This window comes from Lissotriton helveticus, chromosome 2_1 (assembly GCF_964261635.1).
Source record: "Lissotriton helveticus chromosome 2_1, aLisHel1.1, whole genome shotgun sequence".
NCBI lineage: Eukaryota > Metazoa > Chordata > Amphibia > Caudata > Salamandridae > Lissotriton > Lissotriton helveticus.
This window is the reverse complement of record NC_136059.1, coordinates 2017558275-2017583555: the sequence shown is the minus strand read 5'-3', so window position 1 is coordinate 2017583555 and position 25281 is coordinate 2017558275. Positions and strand designations below refer to the sequence as shown.

General features: G+C 41.7%; 1 protein-coding gene across 1 annotated transcript in view; it reads left to right on the top strand.

Moving 5' to 3' along the window:
• The window catches only part of PDGFC (platelet derived growth factor C), an 874104-nt gene that overhangs the window by 834844 nt on the left and 13979 nt on the right, over positions 1 to 25281 (top strand). The window contains exon 4 of the mRNA XM_078676981.1: positions 4511 to 4718. Coding sequence (XP_078533107.1) covers positions 4511 to 4718 — 208 coding nt within the window. The remainder of the gene's footprint in view (positions 1 to 4510; positions 4719 to 25281) is intronic.

Here is a 25281-nt window from a genome sequence, read left to right as displayed (position 1 = left end):
TGTTATGATACATCATGCATTGCCCAGCTGCATTGACAATCTCCACACCAATCAGCTCTCCTCCTTCATAATTTACAGTGCTCTCTCTTCAGTCTCTAGGTTGTGTCTTAGGAATGAGTCCATGCACCCGTTGCCTTAATTCCTAGACACAATCACTCTGACTGTGTGTGTCATCTTCTATGCATTTGTATGATCCAGCTAAGCCTAAGAAGTTCAGAATTCTCCAGACATTCAGCTTATCCTCTCAAAACACATTCTTTTGCCCATTTTTTGCTTATGCAGCACCACTTTGTATGCTCAATGGGTTCTTGTCTACCCATATCTCTATTTGTCGGTGGGTTCTGCAGTTGATATACCCAGCAGAATTGGTGGTGTCATTGCTGACACTTCTAGCTGTTGACATTTGTCTGGCTCCTCCTCAAGTTGTTTGTAAACAGAGGCCTCATGCATACACTGAACAGACATGTTAAAGGGCGAGTCTTGCAGAATGCCACAATGTAAGATCACAGAATTGGAAGTGAATGTTTCCATCTGTACTATGGTCCTAATATTTTCTAAAAATGATTGGAAATACATCAACAAGGTCCTGCTCATGTCAGCCGCTGAGCCTAATCAGTCAAAAATGATGGCTTTTTTGACAGTGTTGAACACTGCCAACAAACCCAGCAGAATTAGTATTCTCTCTGATCAGTGCCAGAATATCGGAAACACAAATATCGTGTGGACAGAATATTGTGTCAAAGATATCGAGGACAAGAATATTAAGAAGGTAAGTGGAAATAGCATTATACAGCATAATGGTACGTATATCTGGAGTTACATGTATATATTAAAACTTCACTTACCCATAGAAAATTAACTAAGTGATATTCTTGTCCTCAATATTTTTGACACAATATTCTGTCCCACGATATTTGTGTTTCCAATATTTTGTGCAAATACCATTCTGTCACTGTCATTGTAAGTAGATATTGTTTTATAATACCCAATGACACTATCTCTTATAAAACTGTTAGAAATTGAATTTTTGCTTGGCTGATGTATAAACCCAGGCCAGGCAGGAACCACTATTCTTGTTAGGTTGGCACAGAACTGTCAGGTTTATCTACAGAGGCAATGTTTAAAGTATTTTTACAACTGTAATCACAGTAACGGTTGTCCACTCTCTCATTGGCTGGAAAATGGAGGGAAGGACTAGAGGGATTTGCAGTATGGTAGCAGGGTGGTACGTACTGTATTTTCATATTTGTTATAAGATGCCAAAGAGGGAGGTTAGAGAGGGTGGAAGGTCACCATTTTGTAAAGTATTATAAAAATATCACAGTCAGAGAAAGGTGGTGGAGGATGGTAAGGTTATTTTTCTGCTACCTTAGGATTGCAAATGACATCGTAGATCACTCGACTTTCAATCTGATTGTCTATGATTTGACATGGAACTGGTAGATGGGTATCAATCTGTAAATTGATATCCACATTCATATGTGTTCTACGTACTTTGATTTGGTGTTAGTCCCATGCAAATAGTTTTTTACAATAATCACGAGAAAAACATAGATTTCAAGGATATTCTCATACATTTATCAAATTGTCAAAGAGCAGTAGCCATATGCTAGATTGATCCAGAGGACAATTACCAAAAAAAGTGTTAGTGTTGCCATCACCTGGATGGGACAATGGGCGCCCAATATAGTGTATTTGCATAAAGATATATTGGAGTGGTCTCTGGTGGAGGAGACCCATATGAAAATCTACAGATGGGACGATAAGGTGACTGATGATCTGTCGGACTGGAGAGACATGTGTGACACACTCCGAGATCTGGAATCGAATGTCACTCCATTGGATAGTATTATTTATAGACAGAGGGACCCGAATAACCCAAAGGCATCTGGGAATAAAGTAACTTAAACGAAAGCAATGCCTATGGTAAACGTTTTTTTGAAAAATATAACTTAATTATAGAAAAGACACCACTAATTGTCCTTTCCTAACCTAGAATTATGGTCATAAAGAAATAAATCTCAATTGAATCAAAAGCACTTGTTTTCCTATATAAGCTAAGGTTACATTAATCACTCATAGAAGAAATATTAAAGCTATTTATTATTCCTTTAAAAAGGTTAGGAAAGGACAATTAGTGGTGTCTTTTCTATAATTACCTCGAAACCGGGCCGGTCCTCGGATGCTTGTTTCCGTTCTGGGAAGGACATGGCTTTTGTAGTTCGGACTGGACTGTTCCCATGGGGCACAGGGTCAGCGCTGATTTGCATATCGCCATTGTCTAACCCAGGGTGGTGTGGAGTGGAAAAACGATGGATTTGGGCCCAGATCTTTTGACTGGGGTGAATGTGTGACATTGATCCACATTCTGTCCATCACTGTTGTGTTTGCAATTACCGCTCTAAGTGTACTGGGGATGCTCAGACGTGAGTCCCAGGCACTCCACACCACTGGAGTCAAGCTAGCCGGGCTGATGAGAGGTGTTACCTCGAAACCGGGCCGGTCCTCGGATGCTTGTTTCCGTTCTGGGAAGGACATGGCTTTTGTAGTTCGGACTGGACTGTTCCCATGGGGCACAGGGTCAGCGCTGATTTGCATATCGCCATTGTCTAACCCAGGGTGGTGTGGAGTGGAAAAACGATGGATTTGGGCCCAGATCTTTTGACTGGGGTGAATGTGTGACATTGATCCACATTCTGTCCATCACTGTTGTGTTTGCAATTACCGCTCTAAGTGTACTGGGGATGCTCAGACGTGAGTCCCAGGCACTCCACACCACTGGAGTCAAGCTAGCCGGGCTGATGAGAGGTGTTACCTCGAAACCGGGCCGGTCCTCGGATGCTTGTTTCCGTTCTGGGAAGGACATGGCTTTTGTAGTTCGGACTGGACTGTTCCCATGGGGCACAGGATCAGGGCTGATTTGCATATCGCCATTGTCTAACCCAGGGTGGTGTGGAGTGGAAAAACGATGAATTTGGGCCCAGATCTTTTGACTGGGGTGAATGTGTGACATTGATCCACATTCTGTCCATCACTGTTGTGTTTGCAATTACCGCTCTAAGTGTACTGGGGATGCTCAGACGTGAGTCCCAGGCACTCCACACCACTGGAGTCAAGCTAGCCGGGCTGATGAGAGGTGTTACCTCGAAACCGGGCCGGTCCTCGGATGCTTGTTTCCGTTCTGGGAAGGACATGGCTTTTGTAGTTCGGACTGGACTGTTCCCATGGGGCACAGGGTCAGCGCTGATTTGCATATCGCCATTGTCTAACCCAGGGTGGTGTGGAGTGGAAAAACGATGGATTTGGGCCCAGATCTTTTGACTGGGGTGAATGTGTGACATTGATCCACATTCTGTCCATCACTGTTGTGTTTGCAATTACCGCTCTAAGTGTACTGGGGATGCTCAGACGTGAGTCCCAGGCACTCCACACCACTGGAGTCAAGCTAGCCGGGCTGATGAGAGGTGTTACCTCGAAACCGGGCCGGTCCTCGGATGCTTGTTTCCGTTCTGGGAAGGACATGGCTTTTGTAGTTCGGACTGGACTGTTCCCATGGGGCACAGGGTCAGCGCTGATTTGCATATCGCCATTGTCTAACCCAGGGTGGTGTGGAGTGGAAAAACGATGGATTTGGGCCCAGATCTTTTGACTGGGGTGAATGTGTGACATTGATCCACATTCTGTCCATCACTGTTGTGTTTGCAATTACTTTTCTATAATTAAGTTATATTTTTCAAAAAAACGTTTACCATAGGCATTGCTTTCGTTTAAGTTACTCCAGTGGATAGTGACAACACTGACAATAGCGGGGGTGGATACACCAGCAGGAGGTCCTGTCTCAGTTGAGTCAAAGGGGAGGTACTGAATGTTTCTGTGGTGTGAGTCTAGCGGTTTCTTGTGGGGTATTGTTTGCCCAGTGTAAAAGAAAATGTATACTGTAAAGCTATAATTGAACTATGTGTACCTCATCTTCCACCATATGCACCATTCCTTGCTGATTTTTTCTCTGTAATGTTCTACAAAGTTGATAAACAAAGGTTTGAAAAAAAAAAGGTAAAACACCTTTTCATATGAAAGTTGTACCAAAAGAGGCTATAAATCCAAAGAGTTAGAATAATTTTTTGATGTGATTGGCTTCCAAGATCCTGGTGAGAGTAAATCAACATAGTTGAGCTACATTTTCATATTGAGGTTTACAGTTCAATTTAGTCTAATTATTTCAGACATATTATTCATCACTGGATAACTTTTTCCGAAAGACAGGTATAGGAGTTTGTCCTGCTTAGATTGGAGAGGCGAATATGTGAACTTAAACCAAATTAGAATTGAAACATTGCATTAGGGAATGCATTCTGCAGGTATCTGTATTCTCATTATCTATCTTAGATAAGAGGTTCAACCAAAATATTGTTGGTATCCTGCTTTACATTCACAACAGTTGAAATTCTTTTCATGCAGTACTGACAATGGTTTGTTTACCTCTCTATAACTGAAACTCTTTCTTTTTCAGCACCACACAGAACCTGCAAGGCCTTCTGAGCTACCCCCTTCAGCATGGCCAATAGATCGGCTGAATGAGGCAGTTGCTGGTTTTGGTACGGTGGAGGAGCTTATAAGGTACATTGAACCCGATAGGTGGCAGCTGGACATTGAAGAATTGTATAGACCAGCATGGCAGCCAGTTGGGAAGGCCTTTATCCAAGGAAGAAAGTCCAGAGGTACTCATTTTTTGTGAACTGTGATCATGTGTATCTAAAAATCTATGGTTTTACAAAAGGTAATACGTTAGTTACATTCACTTTTGAATCTTCTGATTTCTTAAGCAAAAGAAAATATAAGGTTTGTTTTCACAATTCGTTTTCATTCAATATTCCATTTTGACACCTTCCAACTGCATTAAAATATCCTGTCTGATTGGAAATTGCTTAAATGCTTTAACAATGTTTTTTGGCTAGGAATTTCTCTAATTTCCAATGAACCCTGATAGCCATTTGCCAAAAATTGGGTCACCACACAGTGAATTCTCTTTCAATGTGCTTAGCAGTTATCTATTATTTTTCTGAATTAGGTTGAGCCACATGTTTGGGTACAATTGTTCTCAATGTTCTCTGTATTTCAGCATAATATTGCCAGGTCTCTTATCTTTGATAACCTTTGGTCTCATAGAAGGTGTTCAAAGGGCATTGGCTAATGCTTCTCTTTGTAATATATTATCAAGCACTCATAACAATGGCCCTGGATGAATGACTGTTAATCTGGTAATTTTGTACTCCTCAAATTACCCATACTGGGAGTCCAGCTTAATTCCTTTGGTGTGGATTTACTGGTGACATAGGTTATTCTGAGTCTGGTGCCTCTTGTAATTTCTCCTTCAACTCCAACGATCTCCTTGCAGATTCTGGCTGCTTTCCATGTGGAAACATTAGAAGTGGGCAGTAATTCTATGAAATGCATAATAACAGATGGGCTCAGTAGCAGGAATACAGCCCTTTTAGGAATGCGCAGCCTCATATAATGCAGGACTAATTGATGCTCTTGATCCCTGAGATTGTGTTCCACAAATGTGAATAGTTTAAAGATTCTCCCACATTCCCTTCTCTGGTTCCTAATGCAGACAGGCCGTACCAACATCAAGTTGAAGATTTTTGGCTACTAGAATTTATAAATCAAAGAAATATCTTTCATTTATAAATGTGTCTGAGTATGACAATAATTTCTACTTGCGTTTTGAAAAATAGAGTTGATTCTGGTTTTGATCTTACATAAGTATGAAGTCCTTAATAGTATCATTATTTTAAATGATGGACCATATCCCAAAGTAACTGTACTATGTTGACAATTTCACAGTAAGTGCCATCATGCCCCTATCATTTTAATTTATAATAATATTTCAAGTCTTGAAGAATTTGAATTACCATCTAAAAAATAAGACATAATCTCAATTTGCTGTAAGGTCTCAGAGGTCTGAAGTGCTTTGTATTTTCCTTTGAATTCATGACAAGTGGTATTTTGTCAGAATCTTCCTGAAATTCGTATTGCCCTTCAATATTATGGAATGGGATCATATGACGAAGGAACTCATCTGGGCATCAGAGGGTATGTGTTTTCATCTGTCACTGGGTCCGATATGGTCATGGTCTCACCCACTTACAGGAAGGTAAGTCTGTAGCACTTGGTGAACCATATGTCTGCTTGGAAATGGTACCTCAAGTTGGATGGTTGCTTTGGGTACCAACACTGAGATCGCTGTAGAATTTGAGATGCCCAACATTGGATCTGTCTTGCTGTACTTAAGGGGACAAACCTGGATATCCCCTTCATCACTTACACCACCCTATTCTCAATTGGGATCATTATACCATTTCATTAGCTCTTCTCTGCTGTTCTCGTGGAGCCTTTAGTCTGTTTGCACTACATGTGTTCAATTTCCTTGTAGACCCAACTGGAGAACAATATGCAACTAATCCCTTCTTGAGACGCTCACAGTTGTCTAGTTATCTGGTCTTACTGCTCAGTCAAATGGCACCTAGCATAAAGGGCCAAGTAGCAATGTGTAAAATTAGATTTCTCTTTGTAAGGCTGTGCTGGTTGACTTTTCCTGCAACAATATCTTTCTTTTGTTAAAGAAACTTCACACAAATTTGGTTTTTCAAGGCAGGGTTCTTATCCCACAGGACCTGCTTATCGTCATATAGGTAAAGGTTCAGTCAAGTTAACTTTGTATTTCAGGTATTATTGTAAGAATTCCTAGCTAACCAAACTCTTGGGCCTGGTCAGCTGGTTTGCTCTAGATGGTATCTCTGTTTTGGCTACACACATTTCTAGTACTCATGTTCTCATAATCATTTGCAGTAGTTTAATTGGATATACATTATGTAGCAATATACTTACATTGTTTTGTGGTGTTTCAGTTTATGCTATTGACTGTTTGTGTTTGAATGAGGGAGCCGCATGTGTGCAGAAAAAGTAGTTATGCATTCTTTTTTACATATGGTATTCATCTAGATCTCATTTAGATAGGCATGCTACCATTGAGAATATTAATGCCATGTAGACCCTGGGGGATAGCTCACCTGGCCACCAGACTGGCAAATTCCAGTGTACCCACCATTCTGATATAGTACCATGCACCCAACTGACAGATCCCAGCCTGCCTGGTGGGGTTTTCTGGACTGTGAAGGTAGCTGCCTCAGCAGCAGCTCTCTTCGCAGCACTGAATATTTGATGAATAGGTGCCATGTTTAAAGTGACCACTTGGCATATCTTTTTTGTATTAGCAAAATAATCTTCCAGCCAGTGAGCTTCCTTTCTCAATACAAAAAAATGGCCTTAATGTACAGGGAGTTTTGTTTCTACGGACAGGAGCAATTTCACATTTTCCCTGCCCATGTCCATAATGACCTGAATGGCAGACTTGGACATAGAACATATATTTTGGGTGTCCTACCCCAAGAAGGGCTGGATGACCATCAGTGTGACAAGGCAGCCTTTTGGAGAATGAGTCGCCAGGCCAGAGGTTTACAGTGTCAGAGCAGGAGACTCTACCAGTAAAAGCCTAGAGCTTCCCCAACTCCGAATTTTATTGGCAGAACAGCAGGTCTTCAAGATCTACTAAATTCTAAATCAGGCCTAACATCTGACTTGCACAATTGGTCTGGTGTACAAACCTTTGGTAAAATGTCTCTGCCGATGTTGCATTTCTCTGATGTGTTAATAGATCCTGTATATTAGATCAAAGGTTGATGTAAATTCCAAAGCTCTCGTTCTCCATTGTTATTACATCAATTATATTAGAAATGGGAATGCTGGTCGGCTGAGGTATGCACCCAGAGCTGGCAGAAACCACCACTGTAGTCAGTGTATCAGTGTAAATGAGATACTCACAAATAGATTACTTGTGCTTACCCTCTGGTAGCTTGGCACTGAGCAGTCAGGCTTATCTAAATAGGCAATGTGTAAACTATTTATGCAACACCCTTATACAGTAACACAATGAACACACCACTAAAATACTCCACACAGGTTTGAAAAATAAGGAATATTTATCTGAGCCAAATAAGACCAAAACAACAAATATTCAATCAGTAGAAGTCGAGACATGAATATTAAGATTAAATGCAAAAATAGTGCTTAGAAGTTACAAGCAGTCAAAAGGATACTTGATGTCTTGAGGGACCAGTGCAAATCCAAAGTTCACGCTCACCGCGATGGAGGGCAGGCCGGCAACAGGACCCACACAGGGCCGCTGAGAAATTACCTTGGATGGAGCAAAGTGCTGATACTGAAGGCTCGATGTGTCGATCTTTTCCACGCAGTCGGGTTGAGGCGTTGTCGTTGAGCTTAACTGAAGTGAAGGCAATGCAACATTGTCGAGCCGCATAGTGTAGTCATTGGGCCATGCAGGCTGTAGAATCACTGAAGTCAAACAGCCTCTGCATCAGCAACGAAGGGCAATGCACTGTTTCTGATCGGTGCAGTGGTGACAATTTGAGGGTAATTTGATGATTTGAGGCTGCAGAACCAACTTCTGAGGCCCAGAACTGAGAGAGGGCACCACAGGCAAGGGTAGGACTCCCAGAAGGCAGAGTCCAGCAGCACTAGCAGATTTGCAGGAAGTCTTTGTGTCACTGAGACATCAGAAAACAAAAGGCAAGCCAGCAAGCCCTTAGAGATCACTTGGAGGGAAGGCAGAGTCCAGCTCTCCTTCAGTAAAGTCAGGGAGCAGAAGGCAGAATGGCAACAAGCAGAAAGGCAGTGCTTCCAGTAAAGCAGTCCAGTTGAGTCATTTAAGCAGCACAGCAGTCCTTCTGACGGAGATACAGTTGAGGATCAAGAAGTATCTGATTTTAGGGGGTCAGAGGCTCAGTGCCTTTGATGTGGGGGCTGACTTCAATGCAGTGCTAAGAAGTGCACAAGAATTCCTTTAAACCCAGTCCTGTCTGCCAGGCTATATTTCTGGGGGGTAATTCAGTGCATTATGTTGGAGCAGGACACAACCTATTGAAATGCCAGTCCTTCCCATTCCTCCCTGCCCAGGAAGATCTATCAGAATGCAGATGAATGCAGAGAAGTGCTCAGTATTTTTTTTATTTTTTTATTGCAGAGTTACTTAAAACCATTTGCAATATATCACACTTTAAAATACAAAGGATACCTCCATTCTTTCTATGGCTAAACACAAAACAGTGTAAAAATTAAAAAGATCGTTAAGTCTATAAAAGTCTTATCACCGCTGTGTGACTTATTATTACTAATCGAAAGGTTTTATGTAGAAATTATCTGATTCATCCGCTTTCTCCAATTTAGAGCGGACTTCCTGCATTTATTTCCCAATTCTGGCAAGGTCCGTTGTTGCTGTGCAAGCGAGTGTAACTGTAACTGCTTCCCTTGTCGTTCAAACACCTTTGCGTAACCATATAGGTTTTAATAACTTCCGCCGGGATTGTAAGAAGCCTGTGCAACAACACATCAGATGTTGCAGTGATTCTGTTTTAAAATCACATATTCTACATTGAATTTTGTTTTCCAAGGTTTTCCAACCCGGATTTAGCTCTTTTATTGGGAGTGATACCAGTCTAGCCCACTTGATGTCTTTTAGGGCCTTTCTCCCGAGTGCTTGGTTAAGATAGGGCTGAAGTTTATGTTCTTTGTAGGTTGCTATTATCCCCGTTTGACATCTTCCTTTTTCCAAATTTGTTAGATCATTTTCTCTTGACAGTTGATAACAATGTTTGTTTGATTGGATAAGTTATGCCTTCCTGGCTCCAATTTTGTATTGCCAGGCCCAAAACTTCTACTGCTTCCTGCAGGTAAGCCTGCCACGGATGAGGTGAGCCATCGTAAATGGGTTTTAGCCTGCTCTTCAAGCTCCCTTCCGGCACTCTAAGTACAGAAAAGTAGTATTTAGCATGCGCTCCTAGGCATTCTTTGCTCTGGTGCACCAGGTTGAATTCTAAGCGAATCCCGCTGTTACGTGTGTATTTCGGTAGTTTAAAGACACGTTTATATGCGCGGCAGTGTGCTTTATCCATCATTGTGCTCATTTTACCTGGGAAGGCCTGATGGGCGTTTCCCGCCACTGCCCTTATTTTTGCTTGTAATACCTTTCTGATTGGAATGGTGATGGGGCTCAGTATGAAGATGAGCCTCACCTTCCTGTGCTTGTGGCTGTCTAGAGGGAATGCACAAAGTGAAGCTGGCACCTAATTCATACATTAAGTGGTGAAGGCACAGAGCAGTGAGTGCAGATAAATGTCCACTTTCTAAAAGTGGAATTTCTAAAACAGTAATGTTAAATTTGACTTCATACGTAATGAGGTTTTATCATTACCATTAAAAAATATGAAACATGAGAAAGGCACTCCACTCTGATCAGGATTTACCGCTTAAAAGTATATTAAGGAATTCCCAGTGCTGGCCTATGAGAGGGGTTAGCCTCACAGTACTGAAAAATAACATTTGCTGTTTGTCACTACCAGGACATGTAAAACTTAAAAGTACTTGTTCTACTTTTTATGTATAGCGTAGCCAGCACTTAGGGCCTACCTTAGTGGTGACTTGTATGTAATGAAAGGGATGTTAAAGGCTTGGCAGGTAATTTTAAATACCAAGTCAAAGTGGCAGTACACTGCATAAAGAGGAACTGCAGTGGCAGGCCTGGGACAGATTTGAAGGCTACTTCTATGGATGAAACAATCAGTGCTGCAGCCAAGGAGTAGCCTTTGAAGTACATGCCCTGGGTATATGGTATACCACTTTGCAAGGGACTTACTAGTCAATCAAATATGCCAATCAGGATACACTAATGTCTTCATGTTCATGAGAGAGGCACATGCACTTTAGCACTGGTTAGCAGTGATAAAGTGATCAGAGTCCTAAAGGCAATCATAAAAGGAGTTCAGCAAAAAAGAGGAGGAGGAAGGCAAAACGTTTGGGGTGACTCTTTGGAGAGGAGCATTTTCCAACAAATGTCACATAAAAACTCACTAAAAGTAATCCTCTTCCCGTAAACAGAGCCAGCAGTTATGAGCAAACCAAGACGATTACACGCCTATGTTGAAATGTTTATGTACTGCAGAAATTAGATCTCCAATCCATTACTGTACCACATTAACATTATTGCATGCAAGAAGCATCAGCATATCTTGTGCACCAAAGACCTCTTTGAAGTTTCTATTTTGAGCTGAAGTCTGACTGGTTTATCTGCAATTCGTCCCAGAGTCATGCTTGAGCCAATAAATCATAGTTGTCAGCTTTTCCTATCGAGGGCGTAAAAAAAGGTATGAAAATAAAAATAGAAAATGTGTATGCCAAAATATGAGTGTTTTGTAAATGTTTAATTAGAACTGGTGGACTTTAGCTTAAAACAACAATTTTAAGGAAGTTTTCGTTGCATAATTAGGCCACTACTTATTAGCATTGACACATGCTGCACAGCATTGAACTGGGGAAAGATAAAGGGTGCAAAGATTAAAGCTGTGCTCAAACTTTCGCAGACGTTTCCTCTCTCACACGCATGCAAAGGAAAGCAGGTTGCAGCAGCAAGAGAAACAGTATCTGAGTCAATTGCTTACTGGGGGGATGGGTGGTCAATGTAGTGTGCTCCAGTTCTAATTGTCCTGGTCTCCTTTGGGACCCTACCACAGCTGCTGAATGCTGCAGTAATGTGCTGGTAGGCGAAAGAGAAAAAACAGGCCACCCCTTGCTACATAAATTACTACGTCAAATTATCTTTATTTGTAAAATAACTATTGGTTGAGGCAAAGAATGAACAAATGTTTTCTTAAAATGTTTAAGTCTGACTTTGTATGTGTTTGTATCTCTGTGTATATAAACACTTTCACAGCCACTGCTGTGCTCTCGCACGCATGCTTCATAATTTCCTATTGTGGCTTCACCAGTTTTATCTGTGGACCATTGTATGCCACCCCCTTAAAAACTACATCTAGAGGCGCCACTGCAATCACTGCCTCATATATACCATCAGAGAAAATCACAAAGTCCTAAAAAAGTCATGAAATGGCTAATGAAATTGTAGTTGGAACATGGCAGCACCTTTCAGAATGTATTACAAAAATTAAATGTTTTACTAGCCACGTGGTCAGAAAGGGAAGGACTCTGCACGTCATTTGCTGTGTAATTGCACTGAACATGTCCGATGCATCCCAGTGCTTAATTTGAGCGGGTGTTTTTCAGTGCTCAACACCAGCACTTAATAGTCAACATCCGCATTTATGACAGTCTGCCACATGGTGCAGCTGTTTGTCTAATTTAGAGATTAGCACAATAACAGCTGTTTAACAACTCAATATACATTAAATATGACTAATCCTTGCCCCCCAGGCTACTCTCGTAGCTTTGAGGGCTGGAAAAAGTCTGAACTGTCACACTTGTCGGAGTGTGATGGTTAGTAGTTGTGCTTGTGGTGTCATTGGCTGGCAGGGGCAACGGGTGGCACAAGATGCAGTGGCCTCCTGAAGAGGGCCCTGGCACTTATTTGTTTTACAAATTAAGCACTGACACCCACTCCATATCTTAACTCTGTACTCATTTTGAGTTGGCTTGGATTTTGTCTTAATATAAAGACAGTTAAATTCCTTTCACATGCTTCCTGTATTGTTTTTCACTTTTCAAGTACTGTGATTGAAATGTTTCCCCGTGTCCTGAAGCAACCAGAGTTGTTTGAACCAGCACATTATTTTTAGATTTTTATGTGCACTCATCGACGGGCTTTGGATAACATGTCAACAAATAGGAACAACTCGTTTGTGTCAGTTATCCCATCAAAAGAAACAATGCAATTCGACATTGATATAGACGTTGTGCTGTGCTGAATAAACATATGACAGCGTTAGCACGTTTATCTTAGCAGGACCACCCTCACGCTGCATTACCAGGGTGCAACGTGATAGCTAAGAGTTGAAAATGTGTCCCAGTGCAATGATGAAATACCATTTGCTGTCGGAAAAGCAACATATTAAGTTGAAGTGAATTTTCTTGCACCAGACTTAACTGAAGTTATGTTTTTTTTTACATATGTCTCTCGTTTCGTGGTGTGAACTTAATTGAACTGGACACAAGCGATTTTGATTTCAGAGAAGTGATTCATGTTCGATGTGTAATGTGAATCTGCACTTTTCATGCAGCTACAAAAGTTGAAGTACTTATTTCAGAGGAATATTAGCATTAACATGCGACTCGGTAGAAAAGCATACCGCAATATGCATAACACACAGTGATTGAAATTCACCTCTGGCAAATATGTGATCAGAGGGATTTAGAATTCAATTTAAAGAACTAAGAAGCCCTGTTTTATGTTGTGCTATTTTTTTTACAAAAAATTATTATTTCTTGTTTTTTTCAACTTGAGATCGATCTTTGCCATTACAACTTTAGAGTACATTTGAAGGCATAGGTCAAAAACACATGGGGCCTTATTTATGAAGGACTTGCGCCGCCGGTGCGTCACTTTTTCCCATGTTAAAAGTGACGCACCGGCGGCGCAAGTCCTTCATAAATGAGGCCCATGATTTGAATAAATATTGCTCCTTTATAGTGTTTTAATGCTGTGTTTTACCACCCATCATTGTCAATATCATGGTGTTCGTTTTCTGATATCGACAGTAGCATCACCTATCTCAGTGCTATTAAGACCACCATTTTCTACTTCCTTCAGTTAGCTTCAAGTCTTTCAAGCCCCCTCAACCCCCTCCTCTCATTGAAAGTTCCCCAAGGCCGACATATTCATAAAGCAACACAAGGTATCTGCACTAAGGTACCACCAGCAGGGGGCAGAAAAGAGTGAATTGTTGCAGCTGGCATCTGCAAACAGCCATTTACCTTGTACGGGAGACAGTGTACCACAGAAAAAATGCATTTTTAGCTGTGATGCTGATAATCGTTACACCGTTCCTGAGTCCCCCCTATTATTTTCACACATTCGGAATTTCACTATATTGCAGGATGAGCACTTCAGCACCTCAGATTTCCTATCAAATAATCATCAGTAGCCATTTGAGTGTGTGCAGCAGAAAGTGTGCATATTTAGGTTGATCCTGCAATAGCTTTCCCTAGCGCATGCCCTCTCGCTTGCAAGACTCTTGTATTCAATAATGGACTTGAAACCCGCCCACATCATGCCATTCTTTGGCATCTTGTCGCTCTTCTTTGCTTGCCTTTTTATTGGGCAGCGCTTTCTAGATGTCACTTCCTTTGCTTGCTTTGGCCATGAACGAAGTACAGACGAATTATTAGTGATTAGCTTGCCATCTGCTGCTTGCACAGGAATTCAGGTGCTATTTCTGAGGTATTTCCGCATCATAGCTCTTTTTAAATGTTATTTAAGTTATGCCCATCGCCTCCCTGTTTCTTCTCCCCTTCCTCTCGTCCCCGTTTCTTCTCACCCATCCCACCCGCCCATCTCTTTTTTTATTTATTTAACTTATTACCACCCCCTCAGTCCCTGTTTCTATTCATCTTAAAATTCTTTCTCACAGACTAGGCTCTTGCTCTCCATGTTTCTGCCTTTCTCCCAGCGCTCTGTTGTAATTGTATGAAGACAGGTAAAAACTTCAAATAAATATGAAAAAAGGCTTGAGTAGGTGCCCAGACATCTCTCTTCTGCTTTTGTGTGACCTTAAACTCGCCTTGCCCTTCTGACTTGTGTTGGCGTCTGTCTCCTGCTGTTTTTCCTTTTAGCTGCACGTTCTATCCTCAACTCAGTAGCCATACTCTCTTTGTTTGTGCTGTTTATTCTATCTGCCCCTGTCTCTTTTTAAATTCTCCTTTGTTCATCCTTTGATCCTCTTAATTGCCCCTTATTTCATCTAATGCACCTCTTTCTGTTCCGTTTTGCATCATAGTCTCTTCTGTCAGTTTTTGCCCCAGGCTTGCTCCACAATCACGTTTGCTCACCTTCGCACTCCCACCAGAATTTCCCTCTCTCCCCACCTCATACCGTGCTCCTCCCATTCTCCAAGGTCCTTATTAATGGAGGCTGCAGCCTCGCTGTGCAGCATCCCATCAAAGACAAGCCCATCGGGGCCCGTCCGCAACTGTTCCATGCCAGTGCCAGGAACCCACGGTCCAAAAGCCTACCACAGCTATATCACCAATCAACTCCACCTGCTCAACCCTGGAAATCACCACAAAAGCTGCTGCCAAGCTGCACCTCAGTCCACAGTGCTCGCACTGCCATTTCACTTGCCTCTACACACCTGCTTCCAGCTTCCACAGACACATCGCACCCCTCACCAAGTCAGAACACAAGACCTGCATTCATACAGCACCTTACACCCACCCCGCACAACAACACTCACACTCACATGCATGCTCCTGAGCACACGCTCACTCAGCAAGCACTCCCCTGAGATCTCATTGACTCCAACCCACCGGACCTCCTCTTCCTCACCTGAAACCTCGCTCAACCCCAGGTCTGCACTGAACATTGCCCCAACCATCCCTAATGGGTACATAATCCTGCACCAGGACCAACATCATAAATCAGGAGGAGGACTTGCCATTATCTACAGCGATACCATCAAGTGTACCTCTTACACAGATTCAGAAGCCACTTTGATGGACCACATGCACTTCAAGCTTCAGACAGAGAGTAAAACCACTATCAAAGGCACCCTAACCTACCAGCCCCCAGTTCCTCACACCCATTTTAGCAACCTCCTCACCACACTCCTCACCATGGGCACCGAAGACTTCACACTCCTAGGCGATCTCAACTTTCACCTCTATGACCTCAAGGAAACCAACTCCACGGACCTACATGAAAGACTACAGAACATCAGGCTCACCCATGTTGTACAAGGCCTTACCCAAATCGCTGGACAAATCCTGGACCCCATGTTCTCCTCCAGCAACAGGATTAAATTCATCCACATCAATCCATTCACATATGCGGAGCACTGCATCCTCCAATTCCACATAGCCAAGCCACCTACCACCTCTATGGAGTCTAGCAACACCCCACGCCACTGCTGGAAGAAAGTTACAGAAACTGAATGCCTCCAATGAAACTACCCAGACTCCACCAACAACCTCACCAATGACAAAAAACATTTCAACAACTGCATCACAACCTGCACTAATACCCTGGCACCCCTGAAAAGCACCAAACCGAAAAGATTCAACAAACAAGCTAGCTGGTACATTGCTGCACTCTGAGAATCCAAGAGAGTTTACAAACAACTTGAAAGAAAATGGAGAATCACCTGAAGAACCACCGCTATAAACATCTACAAGGTCTCACTTGGACACTATCACCATTAAGTGAAAGAGACCAAGAAAAAGGCACTGACCCTGAGAATCAATTCTAACTCCAATAAGTGCAAGAAACCTTTTGTGATTGTCAAAGAATTCACCAACTCAACAGCATCTTTGAACCATAAACACCCCCATTGACTTTCACAGCCTGCTAACCTCATCAACCAAAGACTACCAGCTGACAACATTGAACCCTCTAGCCATCAAGGACGCTAAAGTAATAATGAGGAAAGTCCTCTCAGGGGCGCCCACAGACCATTGCCCCCACCATATCTACAACCTGGGAAGAGCCACAATTAGCACTGCACTCACTTCCATCTTTAACACCTCCCTCAATACAGCCTCCATCCCAGACATTGTAAAATGTCCTCCACAAAAAAGCCTCACCCCCAAAGTACTCAGCATCTACCGACCCATCGCGCTGCTTCCCTTTGCAGCCAAAGTCATCAAGACGTCCATCAACAGACAACTCTCTGACCACCTAGAATGCAGCAAACTCCTGGATGACTCGCAATCAGCATTCCAAAACAACTGCAGCACTGAAACAGACCTCCTTACTGCCAAGGATGACATACGCACCATTCTGAATCGTTGACAGACTGCCCCTCTCATCCTCCTCGACCTCTCCGCCACCTTCGACACCATCTCCCACCACACAGTCATCGCCAGACAACACACAGCTGGAATATAAGGACCAGTTCTCAAATGGATAGCCTTCATCCTCTCTGGAAGAAATGAACAAGTGAGGCTCACTCGTTCACATCAGAACCCAAGGAACTCCTTTGCACAGTCCCAAAGAGGTCATCATTCAGCCCCACACTTTTCAACATATACATGACTCCTCTGGCAAACATCATCAGATCCCACAAAACCAACATTTCCTATGCTGACAGCAGCTCATTGTTCCCCCTTGCACACTTCTATAAATGCATGATCAGCATGGCCAATTGGATGAAAGAAAACTGCCTGAAGCGTAACACTGACAAAACTGAAGGGCTGATGTTCGGGAGTAAGAGCTTACCTTAGGACTCTACCTAGTGGCCTGACAAACTTGGACCGACACCCACTCCAGCTGACCACGTTAGTAACCTAGGCCTCATCCTGGACACCAAACTCACCAAGAAGTCCCAGGACAGCACCTTAACCTCCTCATGCTACCACATGAACAAGTAACATTTAGTCTGAAATGATCGCCATAGGCATGTGCCTTAAATATAGCGTTTTAGGAAACGAGAGATAGAGTCAAGATGTGACTGATAGATCAGAAACAGTCTATAAGTCTAGAACCCAATTGGACATACCTTAGATGACCCTCTAAAGATGACATGCTGATGACCCGTGCTGAACACGAAAAGAAAATGAATGGAAAATAAAAACCGATACCTCCACTGCAATGCAAGTACATTAATGACCGGTCGACTGCCCATGCAAATTTTCACTGTCCTGTAAGTCAGGATTACTTTTACAACCAGGGAATCCTGCCTGACCAAAACCATGAAGCATATGTGAACACTATGGCCGTCATTGACTAGATTAAAAATGCAGGAAGTCACATAAAGTCAGCCTCTTACTTAATTGTACGAGGAATACTGAAGACCAATATTATGCTCAAATGCTCGTGACAAGTAAATTCGTTCTCTTCCTGAAAGTCCGCGACAAACTGCGAAAATGTCAAACAAAGACGCAGTTAAATACCACTCAGTATAATGCCATTGAAATTTAGAGACTCATGCCATGCTTAGTTATACATGATGGCTTGATGAAATTCTAAAGCAAGCAGATAATCAGCAAACATCTAGGTCGCCGTTTTATTTAGGATAGTGAGAGTGGCTGGCCTTCTGATGTATTCCGTATCGCATGCTGTGAAAAAGAGACAATCATGAAACGTCTCGCTCATGCATTATGAGCCTACCTAAACTAAAGAGCAAAAAGACTTACCGAACCGTGCCGCGAAAAGGCGGATTGTTGGCTGCTGGGCTGATTCCAAAAAAATAAACCTTAGTGGCTGATGACCCATGGACTTCTGTACTCGCTATGTCGGTTGTGGATGGAACTGGTGCTCTAGTCATACGTGTGTCGCTAACCGATGCTAAACTCTCTTCAGATGAAGTAGTTCCTGATTTGTGAAAAGTATGTTTCTAAGAGATCAATTGGAGTAGGATATTTATCTATATTGGTGTCAGGATGGGACATTGCACATAGAGTAGGTATGATTACCCCCTCTACCACACAGAGGTTAGTTTGATCAGGGGCCCGGGATTTTTTTTAAGATTGTATTAGTATTTTTTTGGAGTATTTCTTCATTATATTCATTTGCATGTTGTACATTCGGATTATGGCTATAGCGAAGATTGTGTTTTCATAGGTGTATGCACCAGTTTGCATTCTTATAAAAAGCATAAATATGCCATATGATCACGTTTAGAAATGACTAGCTGTTCTCTTAACAGTACAAACCCGTCTTTGTGTTTGTCTCCACACACATGTTACATAATCGTGTATAATAATGACTAGCTGTTGATTCATCAGCACATAGCTGTCAGTGTATTAGCTTTAATTGTCTTGTTTTTTATAAGCATATACATGCTACACGATCATGTTTAGCAATGACAAGTTGTTGTCCCATCAGCACATACATGGTATATGTTTAGGATCAAGAATGATCAACGGCATTTCGCAATGCAGTTCGATGTTGGAGTTTTGATATATATAAATAAATAAATATATATATATATATACATGAATCTTATTCTGTCTAAGATACATTGTACTTCAGTGATTCAAACTGGTATTATGACACTTCTATAAGTGTGCAATCATCTCACAATTAGGCCAATGTATATTATGTTCATTTGTAGCATGCTATGATACGTTACTTTGCCCCATTTTAATTCTCTATTTTCTTATGTTTTTACTATTTTTGTGTAAATTTATGTTTTGTTCAGCATTTAAAGCGTATGATTGTCATAAACTACTGGTGAAGCAACATTCTATGGGATGACTGGTGTAGCAGCAGTCCATGTTTTCACTCAACCATCAAGATGGCTGCACATTCTTACATTCAAGGATTGAATGTTCCACTGTAGTCCTACTTTTCTCTTTACTTTTACTTACCGCACGTTTTGCTTGCGGTGTACAACCTGTACAACGCAACCTTTACCACGCAGTGCCTTTACGACGCAACTTTTACAACGTAAACCATTACAACGCATTGCGCTGGGGGGCGCTCTAGGATAGGGAATATATTTAATTTACTATCCAACACCTTCCCTACTATCCACGGGGACTGGAGTTGGAATAGTAAGTTAAATAAATCACTATCCAGCGCCTAAAAGCACTATGCGTTGTAATGGTATTCGTTGTAAATACCGCGTTGTAAAGGCATGCGATGTAAAAGTATGCGTTGTAACGTCATACATCCTTTGCTTGCACGTCACGTAATACACTGGGGACATGTTGCTGATTTAAACACACAACGCAGAGGTGGCAATTAATCACTGAGGTTTCCAGCACGGGAAGGATACTTTTCGCTGCACGGTTTGGTACGTTTTTAGCTCTTTAGTTTAGGTACGCTCGTAATGCGTGAGCGAGAGGTTTCGTGATGGTTTCTTTTTAACAGCATGCGATACAGTCCATCAGAAGGCAAGCCACTCTCCCTTTTAAAAAAAAAAAAAAACTAGACGGGTACTGATTATCCGCTTGCTTTAGAATTTCGGTGAACTATCATGTATACCGAAGCATGGCATGAGTCTCTAATTTTTACTGGCATTATACTGAGTGGTATTTCACTGCGGTTTTGTTTGACCTTTTTGCAGTTTGTCGCGAACTTTCAGGAATACAACACATTTATTTGTCACAAGCATTTGAGCATAATATTGGGCTTAAGTTTTCTCGTACAATTATGTAAGAGGCTAACTTCAGTGACGTGAGTTATAAAGGGGGTTGCCCTGAAAACTCCAGTACCTGGGGCCTTAAGTAAGTACAAGAAGAAGTGGTCCGAGTTATCAATCAATTATGTACAAAAGTTATTCAGTATTAATTCATACCAATAAACACCACATATTATTGAGTACAGTGAAATGTAGTTACTGATGCAATATTCTTAGTCAAATTGCATTTATTCACAGCAAAAGTTCACTCATTTAGATTTCAAACATGGAATTTATCATGTTATAATCGACAAGCCTTAAATGTAATTGTGAATTCATTACATTAAAATGTGCTCTCAGTGTGAAAGGGAAGGGAAGTGAAGAGGTTGTGAGGGACTGGGTAAAGGTGGTGTGACATTGATAACATCACAATAAAATCAAATACGCCTTTACAATCAAGGTAGTATTAATGTTCCCAAAACACATCACACATAGGTGAGATACATTCATTGCATTGGATCCTATGGTGTGTTTAAGATTGGCGTAGTCTTCGTTTCGACCCCTTGTGTGCTGAAGGGTTAGTGTTGCCTCATGTTGGGGTCTTCGTCAGGACAAGGTAGAGAGCCTATGAATCAATGTAAAAGCTAGTATTAATAAATTGCGTGGTGATACGGGTGTCTTAGTATTAGGGAATGTAGGAGTTTACCTACATGGAAATGATGGTCAACGGATGTGCCGTCGTTTTGTGGGCTTTAAGGCGCTCCTACCGATTCTGAAATAGACAAAATTGAGAAAATCCACAGAGAATAATTCTGGCTGACCGGCCATAAAGCCAATGTAGGAAAGGGAGAGACACTTACTTGAGAATTAGTCCTCATGCATCGGCATATAGCACTTGGTAATGAATGGATTTCTTTATGATCGCCGTACTGTTCAGGCACCGTTCTAAAAATCAATAAAGTGCATCTTATGAGGCTGGCAGGAGAGGAGGTAGTAAAAAGTGCATCTGAATACGACTGAGGGGCTTACAAAAATCTACACTCGTGCTGTTCGTGAAGGATCTCGCATGTGCGATGTACATCTAATTAATACACAGACGTGGGCATATGCTAGTAAATGTTGAACTACAACAGTCTGGATAGCGAATTGGTAGATGAAATATGACCCTGTTGGTCGGGCGGTGCATAGAATGATATCTATTCGGTTAGCGCTGGTCTGGACAGGCTGAGGGCTCGAAGAGCAAGGCATGTCTCTTCTTACCTTATCAGCGTCCGAGTCTCGCCGTCCGTGCAGTTCGGGACCTCGATGTATCTGAGAATCATTAACAAACATTGGGGCCTGGTCGCAGACATCATAGACACCCCGGAGCCTCCGATGCATGCGTTTAAAAAGGCCAAAAGTATAAGGGACCACGTTGTTTGATTTTCTCAATTTTGTCTATTTCAGAATCGGTAGGAGCGCCTTAAAGCCCACAAAACTACGGCACATCTGTTGACCATCATTTCCATGTAGGTAAACTCCTACATTCCCTAATACTAAGACACCCGTATCACCAGGCAATTTATTAATACTAGCTTTTACATTGATTCATAGGCTCTCTACCTTGTCCTCGCGAAGACCCCAACATGAGGCAACACTAACCCTTCAGCACACAAGGGGTCGAAACGTAGACTACGCCAATCTTAAACACACCATAGGATCCAATGCAATGAATGTATCTCACCTATGTGTGATGTGTTTTGGGAACATTAATACTACCTTGATTGTAAAGGCGTATCTGATTTTATTGTGATGTTATCAATGTCACACCACCTTTACCCAGTCCCTCACAACCTCTTCACTACCCTTCCCTTTCACACTGAGAGCACATTTTAATGTAATGAATTCACAATTACATTTAATGCTTGTCGATTATAACATGATAAATTCCATGTTTGAAATCTAAATGAGTGAACTTTTGCTGTGAATAAATGCAATTTGACTAAGAATATTGCATCAGTAACTACATTTCACTGTACGCAATAATATGTGGTGTTTATTGGTATGAATTAATACTGAATAACTTTTGTACATAATTGATTGATAACTCGGACCACTTCTTCTTGTACTAACTTCAGTGACGGCCATAGTGTCCACGTATGCTTTGTGTTTTTGTGTCAGGCAGGATTCCCTGGTTTTAAACGTAATCCTGACTTACAGGACAGTGAAAATTTGCATGGGCAGTCGACCCGTTATTAATGTACTTGCATTGCAGCGGAGGTATCGTGTTCAGCTTTATTTTCCATTCATTTTCAGCACGGGTGATCAGCATGTCATCTTTAGAGGGTCATCTAAGGCATGTCCAATTGGGTTGTAGACTTATAGACTGTTTCTGATCTATGAGTCACATCTTGACTCTATCTCTCATATCCTAACACGCTATATTTATGGCACATGCCTATGGCGATAATTTCAGACTAAATGTTACTCGTTCATCACCAATCACTTTCTCTATGAGTCGTAACTATTAACTATCCCGGAAATTATAGGCCAGTTCATGAACTATTGTTCTTGTTACAAGGCTATCATATTGTACATATGTTCATTTGTAGATTTCCCCTGAAGAAGGGTGATTTTGTACCCGAAATGCATTAGGAGTGATGAGATCCACATCATCATGCATTACTCAATTTATGCATCGATTGGAGAATTCGTTGAAGTTTTCATCTGTGAATAAAGCAAGTTGAAGACCTAAATCTACATGAAGTTATTCTATTTCATTTGTTGTAAATTCTAAACAAATCTTTTGTGTATCTGATCATTTTGATTATTTGTGTATCACTTGTGGTCTAAAGCCATTTTTTAACATTGTGTAAAAATGCTCGCCTTGAGTGCATAAGGTAGTGCACACTCTGTCTAAGACTTTCAGTCCTAGATTTATTTCTTCTAGTTTGTATGGGTGGTGGGGTGAAACCACCACAGAGGGAGCACACCAATTTTGAGAAGTTTTGATTCATTGATAAAACGGGTTTACAATCAGAAAACTGAATGCATCACCGCTGTTGTATATTTCATATTCAACTTTCTAAACCTGGCATTTTCTGGATTGTGACCTAAAGTCCGATTTTATATTACAGTTCATTTGAGTGTAAACAGCATGGATCTGATTCACAAAGGTACTTATGTGTAGGAAAGTTATGAGTGCAGAGTCTCCACACTTGTGGCAGAATCTATGCACTCAGGGCAGAATCTCTGCATGGAGTACTGTAGAGAGTGCACTGTGTGGAGAATCTGCCTGAGTGTGGAGACTGCACACTCAAAACTTTACTGCATGCAAGTACCTTTGTCAGACCCCATATCTCTATCTGCTCTCAATCCAAATGTATCACTTATTAAATATAATAGAGTAAGCCAGTATTAGTCAATTAGAGAGATAAGCCTTACAAAAGTGAAAAACAACATTAGGAGTTTTTACACTGGCAGGAAGTGAAAAACTTGCCCTACTTTTTAAATACACTGCCCCTTACCTGTGAGCCTTTAGGGTCTACCTTAGGGCTGACTTATAAGTATTCACACACATTGATAAATGCATTAGGTTTCACCTATGGGATTAATAATAAATTACGAGGTGTGGAAGCAGTGTATGAGTGAAGAGAGAATGGTGTGAGTACTCTCTATGCAGGGTGAGTGGTGCAAGAAGGAAGGTTGAGAAGTGTCTGAGTGCAGGGTGACATTGTGATTGATATGTGATAGTGCAGAATGAGAATTGTGTGAGTGTACAGGGTGAGAGATGTTACAGTGTACAAGGTAAGAGGTGTGTGAGTATAGGGTGAGCGGTATGTCAGTAGTATGCACGGAAAGCTAAAAATAGAGATTCTGAAAGGAGCTCAGCCTGTGCTTCTGAGGCAGAGGAGAGACTCCGGCCGGAGACAGCTGCCTGGGCACCGCTCTCCTCACTCGGCATCTGACGAAGCACAGCTTAAAGCTTCAGGGCTCCTAGGTCTGGATAGTTTCTCTACAAGTCTAAATAGGAAGACATCATTTCGCAGTATCTGTCTCATGACAAGAGTATCAATTGCTACAGAAAGCTTAACAACACAAAGTACAAAAAGTACCTGTTGCAGATGGGTCTGCTCGCAAGCTAGACACAGTTGGATCCGATTTCAAAAGAGTGCTTAAAATATTTTGACCAAAAGACCAAATTAAATTACTGGTTTTAATGAAACCGCTGACAAGGAGTGGGGGGATAGGCTAGTGACCTACACCTTAGGACAAACCTGGAAACCTTTAAAGCTTTCACAAAGTGCATGGGCTTGTTTTGTTTCATCATGGCTGCATTAATTCATCCCTTAGAGGGGAGAGGGAGTGGTTGGGTGCATTCACAATGTACCTTGTTGGATTGATTGTTGCAGCTTCTGTTGAGTGAATGCTGTATTCAGAGTTTGTTCTCTGGAGCAAGAGTTGTAATTTCTCGAGAGTGAAAGGAAAAAACACACCTGTCAAATTTCAGCTTTGGGGTGAGTGTGCATAGTAAAGTAGTATTGTGCTGACCCTCATATTCATCTGAAACAAAAAGAAGCACATCTGCATCCTTTGTAGATGGAAAACAGTGTGTGAACATATAAGTGTATTTTAGAGGGAGCATGCGCAGATGCTAACGTAGCCACTGAGTATTACACATAGATCAGTGTGTCTCCTCCAAGGTTGAGCAATCACTCTGCTGCCAAATTGGAGTCTGAACTGGGGAAAACTGAGCTAAGAGGTTCTTTAAAGGTAACTGAGAGATGAAAATGTATGCTCCTAGTCTTTGTTCCCTCTCTGCATTCAGCATAAAGAAAGATTTGTATAGGCGCAGTACTGTAGGATGTTTACAAAGAGGGAGCTTTCTATGTTTGGGAAAGAAGATCTTTCAAACATTAATAACGACAGCTATCTAAGGCGGAATGTAAGAGCTCTAAATAGCAGTTGTTATTATTCCCTAATTTTGTACAACATTGCTTTGCCTGATAACTGAGATTGAGATGCGTGTTGGGTCAGGAGCTTTTTCTAATGATAAAAGTAGTGCTTCATATAGCATTTTTGACAGTCTCCTTGGAGGTGAGTGCATTCGGGCGGAAGTGTAGATGGCGTGCAGGCACCGGAGAATCAAAAACAAATG